Source organism: Anopheles darlingi, chromosome 3 (assembly GCF_943734745.1).
Source record: "Anopheles darlingi chromosome 3, idAnoDarlMG_H_01, whole genome shotgun sequence".
In the NCBI taxonomy this organism is placed as follows: Eukaryota; Metazoa; Arthropoda; class Insecta; order Diptera; family Culicidae; genus Anopheles; species Anopheles darlingi.
Window position 1 is genome coordinate 13,600,543 of NC_064875.1, and position 19,469 is coordinate 13,620,011.

A 19,469-nucleotide genomic window follows, 5' to 3' on the forward strand; every position below is an offset into this window, starting at 1 on the left:
GCGGCAATGTGTTTAAAATACTTTATGCGGCATGTTACGAGTAAAAGTACGAAAATTTTATCGAGCAAATTAATGTTTATCGAGAAGAACGAAACGAATCGAGAAATGTTTGTCGAGAAGTAGGAATATTTTATTTTACATCAAATAGGCTATTTCCCTATCAATGCTATTTCGTTTATGCTCATAAATCGTTGCCTACTTTTCTGGAACCTTCTTAAAATGGTTTCCCCGCATAATTGCTACACCGTAACTCGCACCATACATAAGAAATGCTCATCGAGAATGATAAAAAACCGGCCACAAATTTACTCGCACTCTAAGCGAAAGTTCATCGAAAGTTGCAATAAGGAGGAAGGGCGGGGCGAGTTTGGCAAAGTTTCAAAAACCACAAACCTCGCACAGCGCGCGATTTACATCTCCGCAGCCATCGCGGTTGTTTACCATTCGCGTGATTCGCGAAATTCCCTCTCTCGCAGCTTCGCATTGCACTGATTAGTGTGCGTTTGACCGTGGCCACCGTAGGGAGGGCAATTGTTTACGCGGCATCATCGGCGCCGGCAGTTCTGCATTTTTGCTTTTGTTTTGGCCGCAGCCCTACCCCAAGAACCAAACAAACAATGTTTTACGCAACGCTTTCAGCCTCGCCCGAATGGGGGGAGGGGGAAAACTTTCCTTTGGTCTCGGAAATCCCGGATTAATAATAATAATAATAACTGACCCCTGGAGTGGTTTGGGTGGTAAGATGTGGATGTTGCGATTGCGTTTCTGTGGAACGCCATTAGGGAAGAAATTCTGCCGGGACGCGAGCGACGGATTAATTATTGAAAGGGAGAACAAATAAATGAATGATTTGCATGAGCCGGTCCGGGGTCCGGGAGTAGTGCGCTGGTGCGAAAATCCATGGTTTATGTAGAGCGAGAAATTTTATTCATGTTTCCGCTAACAGCACCCTGATCCGTTGATCGCTCCTTTACTTCGTTTCAATATTGGATTTCGTACTAAATTCTGGATTACCTGGTAAGGACTACGACTAAATTTACTTTTATTTTGACTAAACGATTAGAATGTTAAAATACGGTTAAAAAAACACTTTAATGTAATCTTGAGACCACATTTCTACTGATTATTTTACTTTATAAAATAAAAAAACAACAATAATATATAAAAATCTAAGAACGTAATAAAACTGTTTACTTGCCTTTAAGGCTACGGTTTTGCGAATGCAACTCTTTCTCGCAACAAAAAAAGACGTTTAATTCAATTGCAAAGACCTGTCCGCCATTGCAAACCAAATTATCTCTCTATCAAGACATCAAATTACGGCCCCACCCTACCTCACGTCCCGAGCCTGACGGGGGCTCGTTGCAATAGCTTAATCGATCCCACCGATCTGTACCAATTAGACTGTCCCCGTTCGGGTCCAGGGGCGGTGGGCTTCGCGCGAATAATAATAATAATAAGTACGCGAACGGGATCCGCACCCCGTGCCATTCCCGCGCAATTTAAGGCAATTAAGGTTAAACACGGGCATTCATGTAACGGCTACACCTTGGCTTGAAAGCGAACGGACAAAGAGAGACACACAAACGGGATGGTCTGACGCTTGATGTTAACACTAAAGACGTATCAAAGCTCGTACAAGTGAGGGGGCTGGGGATTCGCACACATGATCGGGACCGAAAAAAGTGGATTTTTCCAATGGAATGGCTCGATCGATCGACGGTGATCCCATAAGTAGAGTGTAACCGATATGTGCTAGACAGTGCATTCCCTTGTCGTCACGCGTCGCACTCCCTAATTGCGAATAGTTAGGAAGGTAGTGAAAGAAATGATTGATCTTTTCGCAACGCAACGCAACTCGAACGTGATATCGAACACTCGACCGTCCTGGTCACCGTCTGAAGACTGTGAAGGCACTCGCCAGACATTCCATTCCAAGGCTTACTTTGGAGTTCAAACAAGGCGGCAAATGGGCGTGAAATGTGTGGCTGCTCACACCAGGTACGGCGGGCTTCTCACCGTCGTGATGATGAATTGATAGTTTTCACGCCCAATGAAGACGTTTGCGTAATCGTAAGGTAACGTGTCCGGGCCACTCTCTCTGACAGACCCTCGCACCGTGAACGTAAAGGCATTCGGTGAACGAATTAATTGGCGAATAAGCGGCTTGACCTCGCCAAAGGATCGCCATCGAGTCACGTCTCGGTGTCTTCCATTGCAGGAGCAGCCCGATGAAGCCGCCACTTCTACTTCAAACATACCGAAGGAACGGTCCGGGTACGTTTGCTGTTAAACCTTTGTTATGATTGTTGGGAAGCAGCAAAAGCACAAGCAACCATGCCGCTTCCCTTTTAACTATCTCGGAAACGGAAAGCGCAATACCTAAATCGAATAACCACACATCATCATCATCATCATCATCATGGTCATCGTCATGAGCACTGAGTACCGCAGGACCGAAGCACTGACCGATACGCGGGGGTCAACTAATTGAACCACCAGCGAGCACTAACTCGCTCACCACGCCTCCACCAAACCAGGGGATGTAATCCCCCGGGGTAGCGGAAAATGCAGGAAAATTTACCCAACGTCCGGGGCGCGCCTGCACTTCCTGGTCCGTGTAAACCCCAGGTTGGCGTGGTGGTGGTGGAGCGGACACCATAACTTATGCGCCGCACGCCATCGGTTGCCGGGCAGTTTATTATCCAATTACTGCTTGACCAGCATGGGCCACGTGCACGTGGTGGCCACTCGCTCTCTCTCTCTCTCTCTCAGACACACACACAAGCGCTGGGATGCTCTCGACCATCCAGCCACCGGAAAACTGGACCATTCCATCCTGTTTTTTCTCCGATTTCCGCCACTCGCTTCTCCATTGAGGTGAGGTTTTCACCTTTGCTCTATGCTATGCGATGCGATGGTTTGCATCCTTACCGATGCTTGCCGTACACCTGGCGATGGACTTTCATTCCATATCGGAACTCACACTCACATACACACACTCTGTCGCTCTGCTTCTTTCTGTGCTGCTGCTCTTTCTGTCTATTAGTCGCAGAATCGAAATCGTTCATGAATTATTGTTTGGTCTGCGTTGGTCGTTATTAGTGCAGTGCTTGCTGCTCATCGACACCTACTTCATTTATGCTGGTAAAGGGGTGGGGAGGGTAATAGGGAGGAGTGGTACAATATACCGTTCTGATAGCGCATTTGTTCCGGCGAAGCCATGCATTTGAAAGATGCGGAAAAATGCTGAATCAAAGTAATTAAAACGATTCCCCGGTTCGAAGTTGTTCGTAGAGAGGCACAGGAGGAAGCAGACGGTCTCTGGATTCGCGATTTTGGATTTTAATTCACGATTTTGATAACAAGTTTATGGTTCTCCTCCTGCGTTAGATAGTGAAATTTTCTTTTCATGAAATGTTGTCGGCTAAATTTAACACTGTTCTTCCTTTTCATCACTTTCTTTCCTGTTTCTTTCCTTCTTTGATTTTTTGTTTTTCATATTTTATTATAGTTTTTTATATTTAACGTTATCTTCTAGCATCTAACACAAAAGTTTATAATATTTTTTTTTGTTTCTATTCCCCAGCTTTTCTCTCACTATTACTGCCACCGCTTGTACCTATATACGCTTGAGTTATGCCACGGCGTCAACCTTAAACAGCGAGAAGGAACACGAAACTACTTCAAGTACCGATTAGAAGGTTAACGCACTTCATACATAGACCAGTAAGCCAGCCAGCTTCTCCTTCGACCCCCTGGGCCCACAATAAACGAACGAAAATGGCCAACATTGGCACATTGTTGCTGCTCTGCTTTTGCCTGGCAAATGGTAAGTTGACATACATTTAGCTGAAGCATTATCGATTTCCCTCCAACCAACAGCCGATGATTTGCGCAAAACCTTGAATTACGACCCCCCTCCACAGGGCCTGACTCCACTTAAATCACTTTTGTTTTCGTCACGCTACTAACTGCTCCATAGCCCAAACGTCCTAATCAGTGATTAATTATCCTTTTGAGGGGAAGGGGAAGGGGAAGCAGCAACGGAAGCCCCTCTCTGTGGACCTCATTTGGCGGGCGGGCAGCAAGTTTTGCGATTCGCGCGCCCGGAATGTCCTTGAATGCCGTGCGCCCCGTGCGAGTTTGCGGTTCACTTTGAACAGTTCCCGGAACTCACAGAACCGTTCGCTTCGCGCATTCCAAGAAGTAGAATCCTTTGCGTGTTCCGGGCACGGTGCACCAATTTGTTTGTACTTGTGCTTCAGGTGACATCTAAGTTCCTTGTACGGGATCCCTGTGCTGTGGTTGCAGCGCGATAGAAACCTGGTCCCCCGGGGGGAAGTTTCGTATCCACATGGGAACGTGGGGACTAGGTGCTAGAACCAGGGACCAATTATTGACACGCCAGCCCCACAAGACGAGCGTCGAAGGGAGGCCAACAAGCGCATGGCGTGTCAAACGTCACCAAGCAACCACCTTCTCGCAACTCAAGATGTTCGTGATCGTGGTAACTCGGTTACACGGTTGCACGGTGTTTGGCTTCTCCTAAACCTCGCCACGAGTTCGGTCCTCAAACCAACAACCTAACCTCAATTTTGAAGGCTGCAGCCCCAGTAGCAGCAGCCGCAGCAGCAATAGCAGCAGAGTGGCCAAGAAACCTCCGAAGGAATGGTTATGTTTATGCAAATGTCATTACACCGCCGGAAGCCACAAGAGGAAGAGGGCAACATGGCGTCCATGGTGGGAGGAAAACTTTAATGAAAAGTGCCATCTAACCTACAAAATAATTTTCCTCGCTTTTCCACCACTGCGGTTCGGTTTGGTCATATTTCTTCGTCGTCCTTTTTGTTGGTGGGTGAGTGGAAGAGGGAGACTGGACGGCCGGCACGAGCACGGCCAAGACGACAGCTTGCGAAGGCCGGAGCGAAACTTTATGACCTCCTTCTTCTCAGGCAATGGGTGCATCCGGGGAAAAGGGCGGAACTATCGTGGAGCAAACAGACAAACGACTTGCAGAAACCCCTCGACCCGGAGGATGGCAGTCACGGGGGTACGGGGAGGGGCACCAGGAAGTCACAATTTACCATCACAATAAACGCAGACCGGAGCGACCGAGACAATGGACGACATGGTGCATTTGCGTTCGTATGCGTCATGACCTGGGAGTTATGGAGCTGTCGTTGGAGTAAATAATCGAACGCGAGCGCGTTCCCTGCCAGACAGTTGTGTGTGTGTGTGTGTGTGAGAGAGAGAAAGAGCGCAAAGCAGCCACAACGACCGGTTGGAGCATATGGAACCATTCGGTGGAACTAATTCCGGTGACCGAAGTGCAAATTGAAGAATGTTCCTTGTGGTACGCGCTGTTTGCTTAAGATAAAGGGAGCAGCAGCAACCGTCACTTCACGGACTTGGTGGTCATCTAACGAGGCTGCGTGCTGGTGGTGGTCGAATGTAAATATGTTGTACATTTGAATGTTTGTTTGCTTGCGACGTTGATTTCTGCCTTTCGGGGGAAGCTATTTGATCATTTTATTGACAAATTAACTCAAGTGTTACTCACAAAGTTGCGTTGCGTTTGCGAGCAAAGCAAATGTTGAAAATTCAATAAAGGATGTTTCATTTTATGCTTATGCAAAAGGGGAAAAAAGGAGGCCATGCGTGTCAGGATAAAACGAACATCAAGTTGGAGCAATGGGTGCTTGGATGTTTTTGGGTGGGTTTAGTAGCACCACAAGAGTTCCATTTCAATGATTGTTTCGTTTCGTGGAATATGAAACAATAATTAGTACATAATGGACGCCCGATGCTGGCTGGCCAAAAACGTTGTTACCCTTAAACGAAGGTATGGCATGTGAGTCGACACACTTATACTGCTACTGGAGCTGCTGGAGCTTCGGCACAAAGAAATATGCGTCCAATCAGCTTGATGTCCCTGGACTCACTCTCACTGTGGGCACATTTCCTTCCCAAACCAATCAACCAAATGTCGAGTAGTTGGTACATTTTCTTCTCGTCCCAAAAAAAAAAGAAACGAAAACAAAGTCTGTCCCGTCCGGTGCTGATTGCTTTCCGATCAGTCCTCCCTGGGACTCTCATCACTATGCTCCTCGGCGGTGCCTGGTGCCACGTAGCCAGAGACTGTGCTCGGTGACAATCGCAAGAAAAATAATGATTTCTAGCAAACAATCCACTTACCCTTACTGGTTGGTTTGGTAGTTGGCCGGCCAGATGGCCGTCGTCGTCGTCGTCGTCAAGGACACATCGTGGCATCGGCACTCGTTCTCGAGGATGATAATGGGCCCGGTAATGGTCTGCTGCGTGGTGCGTCCGGCAGCAGGTGTATATTTTGTAGCCAATTTCCGGTAATAGCATTAGACCCTCGGCCCGAGACCCTGGCCATCGCTATCCGCTATCGGCTACCGGCTTCAAATCGATCGATCGATCGAGGACATTGATGCCAGACGAAGAGAGAGGCATGCGGCAGGCACCTCACTTACGTGATTGTTGAAAGGAAGCCACTTTCGGGACAGGTCGGCCGGTCGGTCGGTCTGTGACAACGCGTCTGCTCGGTTGAATCTTGTTACTGGGACCACCCCGGGGTTGAGGATCTTTTTCCCTTCGTTCGTCGTCGGCCCGCAGGTGAATTGGCTTGTCCCATTCCTTGCGCCAGTTAGGTGGACCCAGTCCCCCGAGGGGGTGCCCATAATAAAGTACCTGTGTATGTTCCAATGATAGAAATTTACATAAATTTCTATTTCCAATTGCACGCTCACTGCCACGGGGCCACTACACGCCAGGACACGTTGCTGCGTTGGTGTGGTGCGGCCAACGGACTTTACGGACTACTTCCGCCCCGAAAGCCAAACCCAGACCGAGGTCATGCTCGAGAGGGGCTGTTGAGTATGCGATGACTCCTCGCTAGCCCTTCCCGGAGTCCTCCTGAGGACCTCGGCCTCGGTTGTCTCTCGACGGTCGAATATGTTCCCGAAACCACGTATGCACCCTTAACCGGTACCGCCAATTATCGACTTTTGGCCCCCTTCGGGAGTGACCGGGCAAGAACTGGGAAGGCCCGGAGGGAGAATGCCACCTCCCAGTAGCATTGCTGCATACACATTGTCGAGTGCCGGACCGGGACCGAGACCAACCGTAGCAAAAGAAAAAGTTTTGTTTACCTCATACCATCCTGCCCTCTCTATCCTTCTTTCCCTCATTCTTTCCTGTCTTCCTGTTTCGTGCTTGGCATCCGTTTTGTATGGGGAACAGTTTTCCGTCGTTTTTCCTTCGTTTTTTGTTGTTTTGGTTTTTGTCCTGACAATACGCCACCGGCGCTACTACCAGCAAGTAGCTAGTTGCTGCTGTCCCTTATCTTAGGGCTGTCCAAGTGTCGAGTGGATGGTGGTCCCGCGTGTCGAGTGGGTCGAGCGGTCTAGGGGGAGGCCCGGAACCGGAATACACGCCGGTACATTGTACGGATAGCCTACAATTAGGCGCTAGTTGCGAGGAGTATTGATTTCCTTTGGAAATGGTTGTTCGTAGGAAAGTGCGAACAGAGCAGCAGGCGGTGATCGTCTTGTTGTATTAGTGCAAATATGGTCTGTTCGTTTAGGAAAAGAGGTTTCTGGGGGAAATTGTACTATTTTGTTTTATTAGATGGCATCCACAGGGTATTATTGATTGAAGAGTGTATGCTATTTGTTGTATTTTTTTCAGAAACTACAAGCTTGTGCACACTGCATTCATAATTACTACATTACATACTCACTCGAAAGGTTCCGTAACACAATTGTTCGGCGCCTTTCGAGTGCCTCTTGAACACCTTCCCCCCAAATTATAGCACCTGCTACTCCAGAAAAGAAGGCTAATGGAAGATGATTAGCAGGTACTGGGTGAATGTGAGAAGTTTCGGTTAATTTGCAGTTAGACAAACTTACCTCCCCGGGGACCACAAACCCCCCCCCCCCCCCTTCTTCCGGCACACGATTGTCATCGCTGAAGGGGTTGAGATAGAGTTTCACTGCACGGCACTGAAGTTATTGCCACTAATAGCCGGAAGTTGTGCGTAAAATGGACCCAATGCTATGCCTGGAGTCAGAACGACAACCGACTAAGCGAACGCCAACTGCTACCCTCAACGGACTCTCCGCAGATCCTTGTCCGCCGTCACCTTACAATCGAAAGAGAAGCAATTAGATACCAACACAGAGACCAACTGTACGTGTCCCTGTGTGCGAGTGTGAGAGAGAGTGAGAAATGAGGTGCAATTAAATGCAAATTAAGTTGGAGAAAAGACTAATTAAAGTTAAATTTCAAACCATTTGCTATTTGCCGGTCCCAGTATCGGCGCCTGCTGCCAGCACCAGCAGCAGGGCCAATATTGTGCTGATGTTGTTTCCAGGCATGCCTAGAGCACAGTATCCGTAGCTCAGGACCAGTCCAGCCCAAAGCAGCAACCGGATCGGACTTCCATCCATGTTTCTTGTGCGAAATCACCGCCGACGGAACTCCCCGAGGGGAAGGTGGAAATGCAACTACCGTTCCGCTACTGCTGCTGCTGCTGCTGCTCTCTGCGTTCTCCGTCACTCGGAAGGTGGCTCCATTTTTCTTCCCCCAAAATTTAGTGTGCCCGAGGAAAAACAGATTGACTGTTGTCGGTTGGGAAAACTTTGAAGCCTCCGAGGCACCCGGCATATGTGATGCGTTTTCCGGCTCTTTTGTGTTCCCGAATCCCGGTCCCGGACCCGGTCGGTTCCGGAGTGCAGTGAATGGAAACGCTCTTCGCTCTTCGCTCTGGTGTCTGGCAGGAGTCCGGCAGAAGATTCGACAAAACATGACCACCGGTCGTGGCCGGTAGATAGGACTCCATGGTTGCTTAGAGTGTACGATCGTCCAAACACTAGAGAGCACCCTCCAGGGGTGGATTGTCCGAACTGGGCTGGCTAGCTGTGGCATTTAAGTTTTTCCATTAGTTCTCAATTTCGACGCCATAATTAAAGCTCAATTTTGTTGCCTCGGTCCAGGATGGCGCGTGGCGTCGCTCGGCGAGGTTCGGTGTGTTTTGTCCTCGTTCGAGGGTCTTTCGCAAGCAGCACCTTTCGAGCACAAATTAGCTAAAACTCGTTCTCGTGCTGCTGCTGCTGGTGCTGCTGCTGCTGATGTCCGGCTAAACCGGAAGCTAAATTTATGCTCTCATCAGCAGACCAGGTAACGACATTTGCAACACTGATTGAAACACTAGCTGGAGTGCATTGTTCGCCCGTTACTGCTTCAATTAGTTAGCAGTTTAGCACTGGTGGGCAAGTTTAGATTGTTTTACCGTCGCTAGTAATAGCAATTTCCGCTTTTGTGATTAGTTTTCAAACTATTTGTAAAATCATGCACTTGATTGCTAATCACTACGTGGGTTTATTATTCTACAAAGTTTACCTTCAGCTAACAGCATGATTTAATAGTCCTATGGTTGCATCACTTGTAGTAATATTTTGGAACATTTTGTTAATGAAACGCTGCAAATTGATGTCGAATTTGGAGGATAGAAAATGAATGTTCTGCTGTAATATAAACGCTCTATTTGATTGGATGTTTATTTGCCATTTATGCACCTAATTCGAATACACTCGAGCACAGGCTCTGCACCGTTCCGTCAGACAACAGAAATTTAATCCAATCGAGTTCCCAGCAGAGAGGCTTCTACGGCACACGACAAAATTAAATTTTTACGTGAATCATTCGCGAGGGATAGGTATTAGCAGTACGTTTTTCCCTCTGCTCCTCCCAAACCAAATGTGAGAAAATTGTCGTCGAAAATTCCGACAGTACCGGCACCGGCACCAGATGCCGATTTAATGGCGCATACTTTCGTGAATTTCCCGTTTTTTTTTGGGAAGGTAGTGAAAGCTGGCACCAAAAAGCGGCCCATCGCGTAACATGTGTACGGTTGTCCGGATCATATCGTACCCGCGACGCCGCCCTAATGTGTCGTTTGCCCCGCAAACAAGACTTTTACTTCCTTCAATGGAAAGGATACGGAGAGAAAGATTGGAACCTTCCGTGAAGCGGCCGAACTGGCGGAAGGATACTCCAACTCCAAATGGGCTTACAGAATATGGGAATGGGAATCAGCTTAGCGGGGAGGGGGCGAAAAGCGAGATGTGTTTGCCTCCAACGTGAAGGTGAAGCGGTGCGTTATGAATGTCGACAAAACACAATTGAGAGACACAGCAAAAAGGCTGAACATGACAAACGGTTCCCCGGATCCGGTAGCACCCCCCCACGCGTGAGTTTGTAGGCCAGGAGAAAATGATCAAACATTGTTGAGGAAAATGCTTCCAAACCCCCTTCCATTTTCTTGCACACACACGCACACACACGCCTTTTGGTACAATGTCGTCTCGTGTTTTGCCCGGTAGCGGCTGCTTTGAGGCAAATTTGGCTATCAAATGTTACATCTTTGCCATAAAACTGAAAGGTGGAAGTGAGGAATGCAAAAATGCGTTGGCACCTTCCGTGAACTGATGCGAAGGAGACAGACAGATAGAGAGAGAGGCACACACATTGCCGACACATCAGTTGGTGCGAGTTTCGTAGCAGCACGAATGGAAGGAGTGTCCCGCCTAAACATGAAAACATACTCAGGGAATTGATGTCGCAACACTGAAAACACTGAAGCTGACGGCGGCAGCAGCAGCAGCAGCAAAAACATAGTTTTGCTTTTTTGAATAAATGTTCTACTAACTTTCGCCAGCGCCATTACCCGCTATTCAATGTGTGTCTTACTTTGTGGGTTTGCGTTATTATCCTTTCGCTAGATATAGATTGCTTTGATCTGCTTGTAACGTGTAATGGTCAGTTCCACAAACAGCGAGCAAACATTACAGCTTCTAATGCAGCGAATGCATACAATCAAAACAACATCAGCTTCATTCCGGAAGTTCTCCGGCTCCGGCGGACACACACACTTCGTGCGCTTAATACACGATAAGGCCGCGACGACAGGCTTAGGTGAGGGGGGCAACAAAAAAAAACCAACAGATAAATGTGTCACAGCGCTCGAGGATAAACTTTTCACTGCTGGGCCCATAAAAAAAGCCACTCGCCGGCGAGCACTCGCCTAATTGAGATGTTTACATACGCTTCAGTGGTGGCGAGGAGCAACATAAAAAAAGAGGAAAATTCCCTTTTCCCTTTTTTCTCGACACAGGTATTTATCTCGCTCTCGCTCTCTCTTTCTTTCACACACACAAAAACCCTCGTACAAACACGTCTCATTCGTTTGATGTTAGTCTGGTTGGAGACTGGTAACGGCCGGTTCCCTCGGCGCCCGTCAACCGCTCTCAGACTAAACACATTCGATCGTCCTGAACATGACTTCCGTTTTTAAGGTACAAAACCGAGGCTCTGGCTGTCTGAGTGGCTGCGACTGAAGTGCGACCGTCTGACAGCACCGCACGGGCGCTGTTCATTCGTCGTTGTCGTCGTCGCAACCCGCGCCCCCCTTCTCCTCCCGGGAGGCTTACGTCCTTTTTAGCATTTTAAATAAGTAACAACCAGGCTGCCTCCTGTCTCGTCCTGTCGCTGTGTCGTGACGAGACGCGCACGATGAAATGATCTGCCTCGTACCTGGGCCCCTTCCGAGGGCTTCATTTTCCTTTCATCCGGCCCGTTTTTTCGCCCATCGTATGTATGGCAGCCAGGAGCTGGAAAGCCGAGCCGATCGTACCGAGAGCGAGTTTATTAGTTTAGTATCGCGCGGGATTTTTCGAGATTTCGGGCCCGGCATGTCGACATGTTAGGGAGGAAGGTTTGTTTGGTGGGCGCGACGGGGTGGGTACCGAGCGCTTAAATGAGGATTAAGGAGATTGGCAGTTCGCTAATGGAGCATAAATCGGTGTTACCAGCCCATTCGTTGGGTTTCTTTTCGAAATTAAACGCATAACAATGCGTTCAAGAAGGAAGCCGTGGCACGGAGATCATCAAAGAAAGTATATATAAGACGAGAATCAATCTGCTGCAGATTGAACATGCATCGTTTTGAGGAGTTTTCTGGTTGCCTGTTTTTTATATTTTTGAATCCTTTTTTTGAGCTGATATATTTGAAAAGTCCATAAAATCAACTACAAAGCATGATTCTGGGAACATTCAACTTACTCGTTTGCTCAATGCATTCCATTTTTTCCACCACATCTCTACTGAACTAGCGATACTCATGCGCAGGCAATATATCCAAGCTTCTTCGCTAACCGTTTTATCGAACAAAATGCTTACTGAAGTCCTTCTTTTTTTTATTCTGCCGAGCTGATCTACAGCGCCAAGCTAATCGTTTCGTATGCAAATCGTTCGACCGGTTACTTATCGTTCGATATTGGAAATGTCCGCCCTCGGAGCGCCCTCCGGGGACGTTCGTTCGCTGGATAAATCGTTGCGACTGCATCCGGCTGGAACAGGTTACGGAAGAGATCCTCCTTTAGATCTTTCGAAAATGCCGCTACATCAATGGCAAAGTAAAAGTCTTACTGCTCCTGCCTTCCGCATGCATAGCTATTGCATTAGTTCGCCGTTTTTGAGTCGAAAGAGTGTGCTCCTTGCCCTTCTCGAGGCTTGTAAATCCCTTTTTTGTGAACCTTGCCATGTGTAGAATAGTGAAAGAATTTAATATGGATGTGTGTGTGTATACTGCGATCTAGGTGGACCGGACGGAGGCTCACCAAGAAAAGTTCCGTAAAAGCTCGTTAACAATCCAATTTTTCCACATTTTTGCCGAGCGCAAAGCGGGTACCGGGTGACCATGCATGCACGTAAACGGAAGCAAAAAGGGAAGCTTCTCCGGGAGCTCCCGGTGAGGGAGAAACTTGCCGAGATGCATGTCGTTAGCCCGCGTAGCTCAGGAGGAAAAAGATCAGAAGCAGCAGCAGGCGAAAACGCCGAGAAAGTCTAGTTACATTTCATTCGGACGATTGCTTTTCCGTTTTCCGTCTCGGCGCACTCCACGTTTTGCAGCTACGCGGTGAAGATAGTGGCCACACAACTTTGTCGTTTGTGTGTCGTGACGAATTTCCGTCCACGGTTTCCTCCCGGAGTTCGGACCCCGTTGCAGGCACTTCAATCAGTGTATTGCAGTCGTAGTCACCGGTGCCGGAGTTTCCATGGAAAAATGCACCAGGGCAAAGGCCAGTTCGATGAGGGGAAGGAATAACTGGCGCCCCACCATGCACACTCGATCTAACTGCGTGGAACTTTACTGCTACCGTTAGCTCCCTTAACACAAACACACTCGCAGAAGTGAGCTGCCATGCACTTCAATCAGCTTCTGTGAGTGTGTGCGTGTTTGTGTGTGTGTTTATAGTGGAGTGTAGAGCAACTTTGAGCACAAAATGCAGACCGAAGCATAAAGAAGGAGTTCTAAAAACGGTTGTGCTACATGTATGCTCCGGACTGGCCTCCCGGACGGTTGGTTTTGCACCAAGAAACTCCCCATTTAAAATTGGCCCAACACGCAAAATGCTAATTTGCAAATCTCTCGAGCCCAAAACCAACGTAAGCAGCAGCAGCAGCAGTTGGAGAAGTATTTGTGTTTCCGGTGAAACGGTACCACCCTGGCTGACGCTAACTGCCAGCTAATCGAGCAAGGGACCTCGACCGGGAACTAGATTTATGCCTGATCCGTGCCACTTCACCAGGATGCGTAGTTGCTACTAAATGCATCGGCAGGCGGAAAGGAAAGCGGGAAGTAGCGAAAGTTTTTCGATCAATTTCGGTTCCCCTTCCCGGGAGCTGAAGGCGAGTGGCACAAGACGTTCACCATCAACCCGGGACCACGCTTTGCTTCTACATGGCAATTGTTTTTTCCATCCGCACTGCTCCCCAAGAGCGACGGCCATAGCTTTATTGCTCTTTGGAGGTGGATTTGAATGTTGCAGTTTTCACCCCGGCGTTTGGAGTGACCCTTCCAAAGGGGGTTTCTGGCACCTTCCACCAGGAGGGGGGGCAACGTTAATCTCGTCCAAGGAAAAACCCCTCGAGACGGTATATAATACCGTCTAGACGGGACGGGTTTTTGATGAGATCCAAGCGGGTGATGGATGGAATAAATTTGAATTTATTGACCTACCAACCGGTGCTCTCTTGCTTTCTGGAAAGGCTCTGGCCACGGAGGTTCATTTGCAGATAATTTCAAATATTGCAGCCTGGGTCGGGTTCGATCCCCCAGCGATCAACGATTCACTCCTTTACATCCTCACTGCGATCCATTTGCGATTGATGTGCAAATCGCTTTTGCTATCATTCCGTTTGCTTTGCCTCTTCATGAGCTTGATAGTCGTGATAGTGAGAAGCCGATGAGTGCAGTTGGAAATGGGACGGGCAATCGGGTTTGGTATTGATTGATTGGTATCAGCGGAAATCGCAGCGCAACGGTGGTCGTGATATCCTTCCTTTGAATAATGCATAAAATATCATTTTATGATGGATGCAAAGTTCTTGCACACAATTATGCTACTTTATTATAGACCTAAAACGGAGGTGCGATGAAGTAATTGATACTTTTTTCCTCATGTAAATTAGCTTTATAAACTAATTCGCATACTGCTCCATTTCGAAGATAATGCTCATCGAGCTGATGGGCAACAAATTGGCTGGAAAACGATCGTTTCCAACCGAATTGGTTAAGCTACCGTTTTGCTCTGCACTAACAGCAACAGCTCCCTGGCACCTCGGCATGTCGTGTCGTGAGAGAATGCCGATGGAATCGATGGAATGTATGGAACAACCCGTTCAACTCGCTCCGTTTATGCTACATGCGGGCTTCTACTAACAGCAACACCACTACTACACTATTTCTTCGTATACTACTGCTCGCTCGCTAAAGGAGTCGCACCAGGCATGCCCGGCACCATCAGAGCATCTTCCTCGAAACCCTTTACTACCCATCCCCTACCCCCCTTGTTTGCCTCGATGTACGATCATTAGCTTAACCATGTTTTGCATCCCATCACCATCACCAGTTCCTTCAGTGTCTTGCGATGTGTTTGACGTCCTTTTGTTCCGGCCCGGAAAAGGGGCCTTCCTGTCACCCCCAATGGCCCCTATGAAAGCGAACGAACGATTCGAAAGTTTCGTCTTTTCCGATTTCCGGAAGGTTCTCTGCGCTCGACGGATGGAATTGATGGTTTGACTGTTTGTTTATTATTAAGGGCGCGGCCAAAACTTTCGATCACCCTTTCGCTTCCGTTTCCCCTTTCCCCGGTTTCCCCCATTTGGCTCGTTTGATGATACGGGGAAAGCGCCAACTGGAAAGTTTATGCTTCTGCCACCATCTAGCTTCCAATGTTGGCCTGTCAATATTTGTGCAAATTATCCAGTCGCGCGGCAGCATTGCTTTTGCACAAAAGGTCCTCAATTATCAATTGCACCCTTTCCCCTTACCCCAATCTATGATATCGATGACAGAACGCCCCAGAACGATGGTGGTGCGTAACCCTTTCCTTCCGTAATTTCGTTTCAAAGTTGTTGACACTCTGTTTGAGTTTTCCATCACCGTCATCATCATCATCATCATCAGCAGCTTCATCAGCATCGTACGGCATCGTGATTTATGATTCTGATGGTTTGTTCTGTTCCTTTTCTTTTCGTTTTTTCCCCATATTGCAGCGCACGGTGCAGTGTACTCGCCTGGTGGCGGAGTTTACGGTGATTCGTCACCGCGCGATGCCGGCGGTGATCCGGTGTTCGCTGTCGTGCCGAGCCAGGACGTCAATCCGGACTACTACATCACGCAGACGGTGTACGGGTTTCTGGACTTCACCACTACCATCGGCAACACGGTGATGATCTTCTCGCCCCAGAGTGCCGCACCGGCAGTAACAGGTAATCGAAGCGTAGCGTTTGGCGGTGCTCAGGGGTAAACAATCAATCAACTGCAGGGGCAGTCGTGATTGTCGTAACCAATGCATCTCAGCAGGCTCTGATGCAGGTTTGGTTTAGAAGTTAGGTTTCAGGAATTGGATTAGATCCTTCGCTGGTATTTAGTCAAGTCAATAGAGGAAAGTTTTCCAGGAAATTTGAATATGAAATTATAAATCAGACAAAGTAGGAGTACATACCTAGATGTTAAAATCAACTTCGCTGACCCTTCCTTTGACCACAGAACCACCGAAAACGACGGCACCACCGCCACCGGTAATCGAGACGACGCCTACCACGACGACCACGACCGAGGAAGCGGTAAGGGAAATCAAACCGAGCAAAACGGTCGTACTTCCCGTGCTGCCGGTGAAGGCCGAGAAGGTCAGCATTGTGCAGGTGCTACCGGAAACACCGAAACCGCCGACCACCAAACCGGCCGGTCCGCTCAAGTTTATCCCGAAAGCCGTACCGAAGGTAGCGATCAAACCGATCCTCAAACCGAAACCGAAGATCGTCGAGATCGTGCCGGTGAAGGCGACGACGACGACGACGACGACGACCCCGGAACCTCAGGAGCAACCCCAGGACCGGTTCATTGTGAAGCCCGTCCCGAAAGCGGTCATCATTAAACCGATCGCACCGGTTGTGAAGGTGGTAGCAACGAAGGTGGTGGAACAACCGACCACCACAACGACGACGACCGAGGAACCCATCCCAGAGGAGGAGGAAGAATCGGAAGAAGAACAGGAGGAACAGCAGGAGGAGCAGGAACATGACGAATCTCAGGCTCAGGAAGAGGAGATCGAGGAGGAGCAACAGCAGGAAGGGCAAGAGGATCGAGAGCAAGAAGCGGTCGAGGAAGTAAAGCCGGAAGTTGCCGAAAAGCCCAAGGCACATGTCGTGGAAGCTGTTACTCCCGTTACTCCAACAACGACAACAACGACGACAATGGAACAACCTGCTGAAGAGTTGGAAGAAGAAGAAGAGCAGGCAGAAGAAGAACACGAAGAGGCGGACGAGGAACACTCGCCGATTATGTTCTCCGCCATAACCGAGGACGAAGTGAAATCGAAACCGGCACCGGTTTCGACCCCGGTGACTGAGGAGAAGAACAGCAAGAGTCCCGTGGCCGTGGAAGTGAAAACGCCGCAGGAAACTCAGAACGCAGAAGAGGAAGATGGCGAGGAGACGGATGGGGAGGAGGATGAAGAGGATGAAGATGAACCGGTGCCGGTGCTGCAGATCGGTAACAACATCGGCGAACCGGAGTACGACTTCCTGTCGCGTCAACCGTCGGAGTTTGTCGAGGAAACGTTCCGCGTGGTGAACCTACGACCGACGGCGACAACGGCGGCGACAACGGCATCAGTGGGTGAAGGACGCGCCCAGAACCCGAAACCGGCCAAACCGAAGCGAGGTAATAAGCGTGGCCACCCGACCGGACTGGTGACGAAGCTAGGCGGCACCGTGGTGAAGGAGGGCGTCACTACCGTCCACGAGACCAGCGTGATCGGCACCTACATTTCAGGAAAGTATGCGCAGGTCCTACAGAGCACCTCTCATGTCATTCAAGGTAACAGTCAAGCGCAGGCTGCCCCGGTACCAGCGGCAGCAGCAGCAGCAGCAGTCCCGGAAGGCGGCGTCGGCGTCGGCGTCGTCGGCGGTCGGCGCGTCAAGCTCAATCCCAGCTCGACGCTCCGCATCCTCAAGACGGCGGCCCCGAGTCTGAACAAGACGCCACGCTACAATCCGGAGGCCGTGCCGGCCGCCTCGATCATAACGCCATCGCCAGCGTCGCAAGCGCTCGATGATACCGGGCTACCGCTGGAGAACCTGTTCGCCAGTCAGCCCAGCTCGAGCCTTGTGCGACCGTCGCGCCGCCTACCGGGCAGTACCGCGGGAAGCGGAAACTTCAAGAACCGCCTGAAGAACCGCATCGGCAAGGACGACAACGAGCTGCAGGAGGCGGCTGGTGGTGGTGGTGCCGAGGAACCGAGCCCGGCTCCGGCGGCCACCATCACTCCGCAACCCCCGTCGGCGGCCGGTTACGGCAAGAAGCCGGCCAGCCGCTACCGGAACACTCAGATCGTGAAGCCCGCCGCCAAGAAGTGAGTATCGAGGGGCACTCTGGCCGCCGAATGGAACGCCGGAGGAATGGAGCGCTGGACGCGAGCTTTTGCTGGTTGCCAAAAAAGAAAAAAAAACCGGGACAAAAACAAAAGGAATGATGCAAAGCAAAATCCTCTTCATCTCGTTTTCGATCAGCCCCCATTTTTAGCTAGCACGCGCCCGAACTTCGTTTATCATGTTTCATGTTTTCTGTTTCATGTTTCAGTTTCATTTTTTTTATTTAGTTTTTATATGTTTCGTTTCGTGTGCATGATTGTGACGAAAGGCAGTGAGCGAATGGTTTCTTTACTTTTCTTATTTTAGTTAATCGTTTCTTGTTATCTTTTGACCATTTGTTCTAAATTCTTATCAATTCTTTCTTCTCATATTGGACCAACTGATTCGATAGCGGACGTCTCATGCAGTTCGTATTATTGGACGAGTTTAATATTTATTTGTTTGTAAATTACACTTTTTACCTAATTTCATTTCATCTAAACTCTGCATAACAGATACTGTTCGCTGTTTAAACCATGTTTGCATACGTTCAAAACGTTCCGCTTCCCAGAATTTGTAAAATTTTGTACAATCGTGTGTGAGCGTGTTTCGGTTTTTAATCGTTTTCCTTAACAAATTCATCTGCAAATTATCATTTTCCATTTGTGTGTTTGTGTGTGTCTGTTTATTTTTCCATTTTTTTATAGTTTCATGCACTATTTCATTCATTTTTACATTCCCATCAATCACTGTGAGTGCTCGTGTTTCCGTATGTGTGTCTCTGTGTGTGGTTTTTATCTTTTAACACCTTTGAAATGTTTTCTGTTTTCGCAACTATATTGTTTCAATCTTTTGCACGTTTTCATTTGCTACTTATACTATTTGGTCTGTCAGTGAGTGTAGTGTGTGCGTGTGTGTGTGTGTGTATGGTTTTCGAGTGAGTTTTATTGGTTTTGTGTGCATGATCTCACCCATTTTCCATTAAAAACTGCATGATTGATTATCATTTATTGGTCCCTCTTCATTACTTTCACTCCATTATCATCCGTTCACCTTATTCACAAATGCGCATCACACGACATGACACGACACGACACGACACTCACGCACTCAATCAAACGACATTTATCCCACGACATCGACAACCTCATCGCTCATCTCATTATCACCGTGTTTTGCTTTTGTTTTTTTCTGGTTGTTTTGTTTTGCCTTCCATGCCATGGATGCCGCACATAGCAAAAAAAAAAGAAAGAAAAACAGCAAAACAGCAAAACAGCAACAAGCAACAGCGGCCTGTGTACATATGTATGAAAAAACACCTGTGGTGATTGTAACAAAAACACTTTCTCTTCCTTCTCCGTTTGTTCTCGTTCTTCTATCCCTCCCAACACCCTACCCAACAACACCCACAACAACACCCACAAAAAAAAACACCAAACCCTCCCACACCACCCCACCTC

At 48.6% G+C, this 19,469-nt stretch overlaps 1 protein-coding gene across 4 annotated transcripts in view; it reads left to right on the forward strand.

Annotated features, from left to right (window-relative positions):
* The window catches only part of LOC125958260 (titin), a 126,439-nt gene that overhangs the window by 96,856 nt on the left and 10,114 nt on the right, over nt 1-19,469 (forward strand). For 3 of the 4 annotated variants that reach the window (XM_049691493.1, XM_049691495.1, XM_049691496.1), the window contains exons 4-6: nt 3,590-3,832; nt 15,649-15,864; nt 16,145-18,011. In XM_049691493.1, coding sequence (XP_049547450.1) covers nt 3,784-3,832; nt 15,649-15,864; nt 16,145-18,011 — 2,132 coding nt within the window. In that variant the 5' untranslated portion in view covers nt 3,590-3,783. The remainder of the gene's footprint in view (nt 1-3,589; nt 3,833-15,648; nt 15,865-16,144; nt 18,012-19,469) is intronic. The other variant, XM_049691497.1, reaches the window with a different exon arrangement.